This window comes from Electrophorus electricus, chromosome 3 (genome assembly GCF_041902795.1).
Source record: "Electrophorus electricus isolate QZ-2024a chromosome 3, ASM4190279v1, whole genome shotgun sequence".
Classification (NCBI taxonomy): Eukaryota; Metazoa; Chordata; class Actinopteri; order Gymnotiformes; family Gymnotidae; genus Electrophorus; species Electrophorus electricus.
In genome coordinates, this window is record NC_137499.1 from 12,917,501 (window position 1) to 12,930,071 (window position 12,571).

At 42.6% G+C, this 12,571-nt stretch overlaps 1 protein-coding gene across 7 annotated transcripts in view; it reads left to right on the top strand.

The window, feature by feature from the left end:
- The window catches only part of tns1a (tensin 1a), a 113,508-nt gene that overhangs the window by 29,294 nt on the left and 71,643 nt on the right, over positions 1-12,571 (top strand). For 6 of the 7 annotated variants that reach the window (XM_081710408.1, XM_081710410.1, XM_081710409.1 and 3 more), the window contains exon 3: positions 4,569-4,606. In XM_081710408.1, coding sequence (XP_081566534.1) covers positions 4,569-4,606 — 38 coding nt within the window. Of the gene's footprint in view, positions 1-1,217; positions 1,226-4,568; positions 4,607-12,571 lie in introns of those variants that run through there. The other variant, XM_081710412.1, reaches the window with a different exon arrangement.

Genomic DNA, 12,571 nt, shown 5'->3' on the forward strand with positions numbered 1-12,571 from the left:
CTGGTCTGTAGACATGTGTATCAGTACAGGACCACCTGGTCTGTAGAGGTGTGTACCAGTACAGGACTACCTGGTCTGTAGAGGTGCTGTAGAGGTGTGTATCAGTACAGGACCACCTGGTCTATAGAGGTGTGTATTAGTACAGGACCACCTGGTCTGTAGAGGTGTGTATTAGTACAGGACCACCTGGTCTGTAGAGGTGTGTATCAGTACAGCACCACCTGGTCTGTAGACATGTGTATCAGTACAGGACCACCTGGTATGTAGAGGTGTGTACCAGTACAGGACTACCTAGTCTGTAGAGGTGTGTACCAGTACAGGACTACCTGGTCTGTAGAGGTGTGTATCAGTACAGGACCACCTGGTCTATAGAGGTGTGTATTAGTACAGGACCACCTGGTCTGTTGAGGTGTGTATTAGTACAGGACCACCTGGTCTGTAGAGGTGTGTATCAGTACAGCACCACCTGGTCTGTAGAGGTGTGTATCAGTACAGGACCACCTGGTCTGTAGACATGTGTATCAGTACAGGACCACCTGGTCTGTAGACATGTGTATCAGTACAGGACCACCTGGTCTGTAGAGGTGCTGTAGAGGTGTGTATCAGTACAGGACCACCTGGTCTATAGAGGTGTGTATTAGTACAGGACCACCTGGTCTGTAGAGGTGTGTATTAGTACAGGACCACCTGGTCTGTAGAGGTGTGTATTAGTACAGGACCACCTGGTCTGTAGAGATGTGTATCAGTACAGGACCACCTGGTCTGTAGACATGTGTATCAGTACAGGACCACCTGGTCTGTAGAGGTGTGTATTAGTACACGACCACCTGGTCTGTAGAGGTGTGTATTAGTACAGGACCATCTGGTCTGTAGAGATGTGTATCAGTACAGGACCACCTGGTCTATAGAGGTGTGTATCAGTACAGGACCACCTGGTCTGCAGAGGTGTGTATCAATACAGGGCCACCTGGTCTGTAGAGGTGTGTATTAGTACAGGACCATCTGGTCTGTAGAGATGTGTATCAGTACAGGACCACCTGTTCTGTAGACATGTGTATCAGTACAGGACCACCTGGTCTATAGAGGTGTGTATCAGTACAGGACTACCTGGTCTGCAGAGGTGTATATCAGTACAGGACCACCTGGTCTATAGAGGTGTGTATCAGTACAGGACCACCTGGTCTGTAGAGGTGTGTACCAGTATAGAACCACCTGGTCTGTAGAGGTGTGTATCAGTACAGAACTACCTGGTCTATAGAGGTGTGTATCAGTACAGGACCACTTGTGAAAGTGTCGTCACAAGGATGCTAGCATTCCATTATTGGAATCACTTTCAGTGGAAACCTCATTGGAAACCCCCAATATTTTGTCCCCACAGTACTGTATGTTATTGGTTATAGAGAGAACGTGGTGTGGTATTATTTTCATCTAATGAAACTAATTAATAGTACATTAGTCTTATTTTAATATGACATCATATCCAAGATGGATAGGATATAAAGAATAACATGCATGTATGGTTTCTATAGAAACAGCCAATATTAGGTTAAAGTTGAATTTTATTCACTTTAGTCTTTTAATCACTTTGAGTCATATCTTTGTTAGTATTGTGAGTATTAGTCACATTTATATAGCACCTTTCTCAACATGCTTTGCAGACAGAAATCAATGTTTACACTCAGATCACTCACACATAGATGAGAATCTGCAGCTAATTAGCACAGTGTACTCTCAGTCAGAAACTGCAGCCCCTGAGGAAAGGAGAGGAGGTTTAGACCAGGACAGAGCACCAACCAGCACTGGACACACACACAAATTCACATCTATAAACTTACACAGGTCACATTCATTCAGAACAATCTAGAGTATCAAATCTACCTAACCTCTGTGGGAGGAAAATGGAGACCCCAGAGGAAACCCACACAGACAGACCATGGAAACTCTACCCAGATCCCTATCCCACAAGCCACCATGCTGCCCTGTGTGGTTGGTTGCTACTGGAAACCTGAAACCTAGTGATGTAGTTTTTCAGCACCTGTGGTTAGTGGACAGCTACACAGTCTGTCAGGTTCAGATACTGCATGGTCCGGATTTACAAATGATTCACAAATAATGGGGGGCTAGGCAACAACAAATATATACAGATAAATACACGCCAACAGATTAGACACATGATGCCTTACACACACACACACACACACACACACACATACACACACACACACACACACACACACACACACGCACACACACATACACACACACCGGAGTACCATGGAGTAGGAGGGGTACGTAGCACCAGGAAGTAGGAGGGGTATGGAACACCAGGGAGTAGGACAAGTATGGAACTAACATTAACCCTATACCCTAAGCCAAATACTCTAATCTTTACCCTAAACTTTGATCCTAAATAATATACCTTAATACTATACACTAAATCCTATACACTAAAACTATACCCATAACCCTATCATATACCTTAAACCCTAAACCTTAAACCATATACCCTAAACCCTATACTTTACCCTAAGGTCTGTTCCTATATAATATATCTTAATCCTATACCCTACACCCGATACCCTAACCTTATACATTAAACCCTATACACTAAACCCTAACCTTTAGCCTAAACTCTGTTCCTAAATCATATACCTTAATACTATAACATAGTCCTATTCCCTAAACGCTATACCCTTAACCCTATACACTATATACCATAACTGTAAACCCTTAGCCCTATACACTAAATCCTAAATCCTATACACCAAACCATAATCCTAACCTTGACACTACATGCTTTATTAAAATGTTCTCAATGGATTTGCTGATTTTGTTGAGAGAATGCAACTTTGTACTCTTAATGTCTGGGGAAGCCAGGTGATGAAGACACGCCACACTTGAAACTGTGTCTAACTCCTTCATGTTGTGCTGGGGCGAGAACAGGGCATCTGACATTCTGAAGGAGTATAGACCACAGAAATATTTACAATAGTCAAACTACATAGCAGTATAGATCACAGAAATATTTACAGTAGTCAAACTACACAGCAGTGTAGACCACAGAAATATTTACAGTAGTCAAACTACACAGCAGTGTAGACCACAGAAATATTTACAACAGTCAAACTACACAGCAGTATAGACCACAGAAATATATGCAGTAGTCAAACTACACAGCAGTGTAGACCACAGAAATATTTACAACAGTCAAACTACACAGCAGTACAGACCACAGAAATATGTGCAGTAGTCAAACTACACAGCAGTATAGACCACAGAAATATTTACAACAGTCAAATTACACAGCAGAAATGGTCAAACTACACAGCAGTATAGACCACAGAAATATTTACAGTAGTCAAACTACACAGCAGTATAGCTCATAGCAATATTTACAACAGTCAAACTACACAGAAATAGTCAAACTTCACATGAGGATATATCACAGAAATATTTACAATAGTCAAACTACACAGCAGTAAAGCTCACAGAAATAATTACAACAGTCAAACTACACAGCAGAAATAGTCAAACTACACAGCATTATAGCTCACAGAAATATTTACAATAGTCAAACTACATAGCAGTATAGATCACAGAAATATTTACAGTAGTCAAACTACACAGCAGAAATAATCAAACTACACCTAATGCTTTTTAAAAACCAATAAAACCACTGTATGTTAAGGTTTGTCCCATGTCATATTCATTAGCTATTGGGTTTAACTTTTTTTGAAATAACGCAGTGTTCATTTCTAGATTCATAAGGACATTTCACGTCAGCTACAAACAGCAGGTCTCCACACGCAGTCTCTCCCTGAATCCCTCTGAGTTTATGACTCCCCTCTGTGAACACAGGTTCTTCTCCACTGATTGCTAATGTGGATGGCTATTGGTAGGGTTTAGTGAGTGTAATAGGGACACTAAACCCTCTCTTGGGTGTCATTAAATATTAATTAGACTGTACTGGATGAAGTAGATTGACTGACAAGTTGTATCTGATGGCACTACAGCCTCTCCCACCAAAATAATTAAATACATACACGAACATATTCAAATATAAATTAATTATTTCAGCACTTTCTTGCAATTTATTTCTTCTTCAAAGAATACCACATCTCCTTGTGGACTCCAGAAGATCTCCAGACTATTAATGTAGTCACATATGAGACACTAGGAATGTGGGGGCCCAGGTTGAACACACAACGCTGAGAGGTGTTTAATGTGCAGAGCTAAAGACTTCCTATCTGTTATTGCAGTTTATAGTGAGTATGAGAGGCACTCCTTATAATATATTTATCTTTGCTGGTTTTTAGCTGTGTTATGCCAAAGACTCCCACTGCGACAGTGTGGGATTGATGTTTAATGCCGTAAATGTCCACTAGAGGGCAGCACTGTAGAGTGATAGGCATTTCTCAAACCCTCGAACTGAAGCGGTGGATAGAGATGAATAATGTGGTGATATCCGTGTTATCTGTACTTTCAGTAATAATCTCAAACATGCCATCAATGTTGTGTGCTTTTTGAACACATTTCTAATGTTGTTCTTGTCTGTTCTTTGCTTCTAGTTTGTAAACTGTCCTGCCACAAGAAATGTGAAGTGAAGGTGAGTAATGAAAGTATTTTTATTGTCTTAAAAAGATCATTTTCATGTCACATAGATGTTGCCAACATCTGAATGCGGAATCCACGTCTAAAACTTCCCTCCTTCATAAGCACTTCATAAGCACTTCATAAGCACTTCATGTGCTCGAAGACCACAGTCAGCGCTGGATAACTCAGTCTGAGACCACAATGGCCACTCTCAGTGCATATCTTACAGAAGGTGAGAGCGCAGACCATCTGTTCAGCTGTTATGGAGTCTGTGTATTGATTGAGAGCATCAACGCTTGGTCACGCAAGGTTCGGCATACGTCCTATAGATGTCGATGAAGCAAACAGCAACACAAACTTGATGATGCTTCCGCGTTTTCCCTGGAAATTCGCGGAGGTTGAAAACAAACACCTTGCGTCGGAGGCTGTTTGTTTTGCCCCGCCTTGCCCCGTATTGAACAGTCTAATAATAAACCTCAGGCTCTTTTGCTTAGCTTCAGGGCTCCCGATGTCACGCTGCAGGAGACAGTCGTGCTAATAGAATGGGAAGAAGCTTGTTTTGTGGATAGAAGCGGTGAGAAAAGCGAGAGCTTACTGGCCTAACCTGGTCTCTCCTTCCCTTCTCCTGTTTTGTGTTACGTAAATGTTCATAAGGTGTCTTTCGAAAGATATCAGCACACTTTGCTACGGTTCAGCTCTGTATGAATATTAACTGTGTGTTCCACCCGGAGTCACTTAGACAGACTGCCTCTTTGACTACCTCTTGGTCAGACTCTTTGCGGAAAACCATTACTGCGTTTGTTTGAAAATTGAATTTGTACATGTATGTCTGTTTAAATGAGTGAACCTTCAGGGTTTTTGCAGGTGTTTCCTTGGTAGGTACTACAGCAGGCACTGGTCTCATGGTACATTGTGTTTGAGGTACATAGCTATGTTTCCCAGGGGATCCATAAACAGGAGTTGCCCATAAAGCAAGAACAATGAGTAGGGAGCCCTCTCTCTGGAAAAAAAGGTCGTGTGATAGTCAGTTCTTTCATCTGGATGTATATATATATATATATATATATATATATATATATATATATATATATATACCTCAATAACACGAGTGTGCAATGTTCCCTAAATGTTCTGGTGAATGGAACCGAGAAAACAAACTTGTGAGCTGTGTTGAGAGTTTGGATCGCACGGTGGAATAGCTCCGTTCATGTGTGGTGTGCTCACACGGGGGTACTGGGGAGACCACAGAAACCAACAAATCTTGTAGCAAACCTTCCAATGCGATGGGTGTTGTTCAGAGAGAGACTTTGGATTTGGAAGTATGGATTTATTACTAAAGGAATATTATTTGGTTATTTGCTCTGTGGAAAACATTAATGTGAAAGTGAATGTGCAAAAAAAAAAAAACATAGAGCATGCACTTATTTTTGGTTGAATTTTGACAAAATGATTTGTTGGTAGAGACTGAATATATTGGTGTCTGAACAGATTTAACTATGAGTCAGGAGTGGATCACAGTGGATTATTTCAGGGTGGCAGATTGTACAGTGAGAGCATTGCGGTGAAAGCATGCAGTGTTTGGCGTGAGCTGCAGAAGGCACTCGGCAGCCTGGAGTCTACTGCCACATATCTGGGGATTTCAGGAGTGTACTCGGTGATGTGCCAGATCTCACCGGTGGCGTCCTCAGACTGATGGATCACAGGAGAGCGGAACTTCTGTTTTCCCACAAAGGTGACTCCCAGCCTGGGAAATTGGAGGGTTCTGTCGTTCCGTTGTTATGGCATTCGCACGGATGCGGCTTTGGATGCTGATTAGTGTGCAGACGTCTTAATTTTAGGTGTTTCTTCTATGGGAAGCTCTATGGGAAACTCTGTGTGAAACTCTATGGGAAGCTCTATGTGAAACTCTGTGCTGCTCTACTTGACTTTCCGTATGATCAAAGGATTGGAAATAGTCCTGCTGATGACCTGACCAGTTATTTGGTTTGGAGTTTTAAGAGGATTATATTGTTGTAGACTGATTCATTTTATGAGCTAGGCCAGGAATTTTTGTGCAGATTATGGAGTCCTAACAGAAGCAGATACAGATGAATTATATTTTTGAATTATGTTTTTACATGTTCATTGTGAAATGGGATGTCCACTGTCTTTATGTTAATCTGATCAATATCTCCTAAGTGAATACATATTTCATAGTGTGAACACTGTTAAAAATATAAACATTATTCTTTAACATACAGTATAAACATTCATTAACAAATGTGCATTTTCTTGCTTTTCTGTGTTGTTTCTGATCACACTTTCCTAAACGAAGTTCACTTTGCATATAAAGTGGTGAAACACTGATGGTACAGCAGCATGTTGCAGTATTGTTGCATGGATATTATTTTAGGTGACTGCTAGACTGTTGGGTTTCCCACGAGGCTGGAGACAGTGTGAGGGCTTTTTAGAATACATGGTATATTTATTCACATCGTGGTGAACACAGTGTGGAGCTTTGGTGGGTGTGTGGTGGTTTCTGTCTGGCTGAGTGTATGTAGCCTCCTGCATGTAATGACCAGTGCAGTCTTAAGGAAGCAAACCGGTCTGAGTGAGCCGACGGCCATCCCACCATCTTAGTGACGACTGATGTGTTCTCCTTGCTGGACTTCCCAGGGTGTGGCAGTGAATGTTTAAAATTCCGAAATAGTAGAGCAATGTATAAACAGGATAAAAAGCCTTTTCTTAATTACTTTAATAACATTAATCAGTAAGGTTATACGTTTTAAAGAAAGTTCTTGATTGATAGTAGATAGTCTAATGATATTAAATAATAGTTACAGCTTATAACACTGAAAATACAAAATGCAATATTTTTTTCAGTCAAAGTTTTACTGAGACTCAGTATCTTATAGACAAAAACCTGAAATTGTACATGAAAATGCAGGTACTACAGGATGTATAATATCAGGTTTTTCAGAACGGGCACTTTGGACTTACTGTTGTGGACAACAGAACATGAAGACAAAATTGAAAAGTTAAAAAGACAAACAATAAACAGGCTGCCATTGTTCAGTCTGCCTAGAAAGACAGTCAACCTAATATTAAGATATTGTTAATCAACCCAAGCTATCGTGGGCTACATGTTAGTGTGTTTAACCCCAACCCTAAAGGTGCGTCTGCTTTGAACAGAACTTGAATCCTCTATGAACCGAGGACTTCTGTTGATACAATTAGCGTGGTATGAGCCTAAAAAAACATTACATTTGATATTTTAAAAACATTTGAAAGCCTTGATTGGCAAATCCTTCCTGCTTTTAAGAGTTTTTGTCAGTAATCTAACCTAAAAATCACAGGACCTCAAAATAGCGACACTACAGAGACCTAAAAACAAGTGAGGGTTTTGAAATAAAGCATACTAAGGCTAGCAATTGTCCAGGAACATTTCACAGCGCCTAGCCAAGTGTAACACGCGATGGCTCTCGTTTGGCTCAGCATGGGCGAGCTGGATGGAGGATGAGCAAACGACGAGCAAAAACACAAACAGATCTACATAAGCTGCACTGCTGTCGGGGGGGCATGGCGGGAGAAGATGGCCGTTCCAAACGCAAGACGTCTCCTGCTGTTCTCCTTGCTGTCTTGAAGATAACGCAGAACTCAGCCCCGTTCCTTACCATTAATGAATGGAGTGAAACTCTCAGTTGCCATCCCTGATCCCAGATCAGAATCTCAGCCAGCAGTGTGCTAGACGCTCATTCTTCTACACCATCGTTAACTGATCGGCGGTCAACGCAACCATGTTTCACTACGTGACCCCAAATCTGTAACCAGATATAGTATCTGTGAAGCTGGTGGAGGGAGCAGGAGGTGCTAGAAGACAACAGAAACCATCTCCTTTGTTTTTAATCATGTCTTGTAATAATGTTTTGATGCAACATGGATCCCACAGTCCAGCTGGTTCTCTCCTCAATGATGTGAGTAGAAGGTGCTAGAAGGTGCTCTTTATTTTCCATAACTAAAGGCACTAGCATTTAGCAACGTAAATGAAACAAAAGGTAAGTGCTTGTTGTGGTTCTCTGTGTCGGTTCCCCAGGTAATCTGCTTTGGGTTGAAATAGTTGAAAGGAGAAACGAGACAAGAGACAGGTGCACATGGTCAGTAGGCCGGTGATTGGGAGCGGGGTAGGTGTGTACTGTGGTCCTCCCAGCGAGTGGGCGTGTTCCTCCTGCTGGGAGGCTGGCCACAGAAACAGCAAAAGGTCCTGATAATAAGACCATTTTCATCTATTGATGATGACTCTAGATTGTGACAGCAATTAAATAATTATAGAATTTCTATTTTAAATTCAATTGATAAACTATAGAAATCATTATTAACTCAGTATTAAGTCATTAGTCAGTACATTTAACTTCGTATCTGTATATATGTGTGTGCATGCATGTACATTTTCTTGTGTGTGTGTGTATGTGTGATTGTGTGTGTGATTATGTGTGTGATTATATGTATGGGAGTGTATGTGAATGTGTGTGATCGTGTGAATGGTTAGGTGCGTGTGTATGCACTGTGTATCAAGTGCTGTGATTGCTCATTAGGTACTTGCAGGTTTGAATGCCGGGAAGGAAGTGTGTGTAATGGCGTTCCGGATCAGGCTGGGCTTGGTTTTCCGCCAGGAGACTCCACCCAACACCAGCTGCTGGGCAGCACCTCCATCATTCCCGACGTCCTCCACCCCTGTCACTCTCGTCTCCTGCCTAGCACCTGCCCGTGTTCCTGTTATAGCCCCACCCTAAAATCATGGAGCTCTTGGGTTTCATGGATTTGTTTTCTTGATAGCTCCAGTGGAGGTGTGAAACAATTGATTGTCAATTTATCCTCAAATATGGACCGCATGTAAATTACCATACACAGAATATCCGTATGCAGATTACACATACACCAGTTACGTCATATCCAGATTACACTATATGCAGATGCCTTATATGCTGATTACCCATACACAGATTATACATTTACTTGGCACTTTTATCCAAAGCGACTTACAGTTATGAGTGAATACATATTGAGTAATTGAAGGTTAAGAGTCTTGCTCATACACCCAACAGTGGCAGTGGTGGAGCTTGAACTGGCAACTAGTTGAATGCCTACATATATAGAGGCACTACAGAGCTACATATATAGATTACTTTATCCTGTTTTTTCCTCATCGCTCTCTCTCTCTCTCTCTCTCTCTCTCTCGCTCTCTTTCTTTTTCGGTCTTTCTCTTCCTCTCCTTCTCTCTCCCCCCACATAGTATTGTTGCTAGTTTATTACAGGATTATGGGATATATATCCATGGCTACCACATCATAGCTGCCCCTGTTACTGGACACGGGCCTGCGCTGCTCTGGCCAAGTTCTGGCCATGGTGTTTAGGGCTGGCTTTGGCACAGAGAGAGCAGGGGTGGATGGGAAAAACAGTTGGGTCCAAAATGAGGTTATGTAGACTCAACCTCACCACAGATATTTCGCTTTTATCTCAGTAGTTTTCTCAGATGTGCTAGTGCGTACTGTAGTATATCAGTGGGAAATGGAGTGTGTTTCTTGGGAAACTATGATCAGTACTAAGCAGTTAGGATTTACTCAGCCGAATCACGGTTGGCATGTGAATTTTTCATCTTGTCAGATGGCTGTGGAAGTCTAGAAAACTAGGTGCGCGTCATCAAATATGTTGAATATGTATTAACGTGTTAATGGTTCCCGATGATTTCTGAAACAATATTGAAAAAACACTGAATGTCAACTTTATTTATTTTTTTCATAAAAAGAAAGGTATAATCTTCGGATTAGTTAAGTGATCGTTTTGATCTTTTGGCAGGATTAAGAATCCGTTTGGTTTTAGCCTCAGCTCATTAGTACTGCTTTCATCATACAGGTTACACAGGAAACAGCATGCCAGCATAATTCAGCTTGAATGTTTAGGCTGTGGATTGTCTCTCAGAAGATAATGAACAAAATAATTTAAAAAAGACCATTCTGGCCAAGGTTTTGTAGGGTAGTAAAGTTGCATTTAAAGAATTAGCACCATCCCTTTAGTGACAGAGTTAGTGATATTTATTTCACATTTTTTGACTGGTTTTGGTTAAATAAATGCTGTTGTTTGACATGTTAATGGAGGTTTATATGTCTTGATAGAGAGAAGGAGAGATGAGGGGATGTGCGAGACGGGGGTACGAGGGGACGAGGGGATGTGTGAGACGGGGGTACGAGGGGAGGAGGGGATGTGCGAGATGGGTACGAGGGGAGGGGGGGGATGTGTGAGACGGGGAGGAGGGGATGTGCGAGGGGAGATGGGGACGAGGGGATGTGCGAGACGGTACGAGGGGAGGAGGGGATGAGGGGATGTGCGAGACAGGGGTAAGAGGGGATGTGCGAGACAGGGATAAGGGGACGAGGGGATGTGCGAGACGGGGGTACAAGGGGACGAGGGGATGTGCGAGACGGGGGTACAAGGGGAGGAGGGGATGTGCGAGACGGGGTAAGAGGGGACGAGGGGATGTGCGAGACGGGGGTACGAGGGGAGGAGGGGATGTGCGAGACGGGGGTACGAGGGGAGGAGGGGATGTGCGAGACGGGGGTACGAGGGGAGGAGGGGATGTGCGAGACGGGGGTACGAGGGGAGGAGGGGATGTGCGAGACAATGTACTATCTGTACACACTATAGTAATGTACCATCTGTACACACTATAGTAATGTACTATCTGTACATATTATTACTAATGTACTTTCTGTACATTATGTGGTGTAAAATCAATATTGTAGACTGGTTAGAGTTTATACAGCTATCTGCAAGAGAGGCTGGAGTTGTTTGATGAGGTACTCACATCATTGAGGAGAGAACCAGCTGGACTGTGGGACCCATGTTGCATCAAAACATTATTACAAGACATTAAAAACAAAGGAGATGGTTTCTGTTGTCTTAAAATGCGATTTCTTGTTTGTTATTTCCAAGATAATAGTTCAAGTGGTACAGTAAGGTTTATGGGTATGAAGTGTTTATTTCTAGAAAATTGTCAAAGTGGGACCTTCTGAACATTTGAGCCATAGGACAGAAAGACCACAGAAAAGAAGACATCAAGGGGTATTTTCCAGTTATCAAAGAAAAGAATGAACTGAAATTCAAGCCATTCAACACAGAGGCTATGGTGTTGCCCAGACATCTACAGCACCACTTCATAGAGTCATCATAGTTTGTCACCATAGCAACTACCATCTGACAAACCAGTTTCGTGGACATAGAGAGAATCACGGGGAGGTGGGCGGAGTGGAGTAGCAGTTCAGTGGTAGGTCGACTAGTTCACGTTTATTCTAAACTGACACGTAGTTAGATAGGTCAGTGCAGTGTATTCTATTCAGTATTTATAGTGCAATGGTAAGATTTGAGATGCTCTTTCTTTTTTTCTTTTGATGAGGCACTGAGGTGTTCTACATGACCCGTAAGTCTCCTTTGAAGTTCACCAGCTGTCGGAAAACTTCTGATAGCCTCGTGCAATGGGCCGAACCCAGATCCGGTACTGGAGTCCTGGCTCAGCCTGGATGAAGAGTCTTTTTCTTTCCCCTACGTTTCCTCTCTGTGAAAGTGCGGAAGTCTTCCACTAAAAGGGGGTGCAGGAGGGGCTGTGTCTTTGCGCTGGGCCCTGCATGCTGAAGCTTAAACAGTGTTGGTGGTGGGGGGTGTTGCTTTGTCCAGCACCTCCTCTTCTCCTTTACTCTTGACTGGTTTACCACACCACACACACGCTCAGGAGCACGTTGAGAGCGAGGGCGGAGAGAGTTGGAGTCAGGGCAGTCTCTGTCCAGACATCTCGGATGCGCATGAGCTTTTCTGCTAAGCTGCAGCGATCTGGGATTTTAGGGAGCTGAACTGGCATTTCTGCAGTTTTTCGCCCTGTGGCCTCTTCCCGATTAGCAGTGAAGTCCGACAAGAACAAACCAATACGCTAGCTGCGTAGACCCAAGCTGAG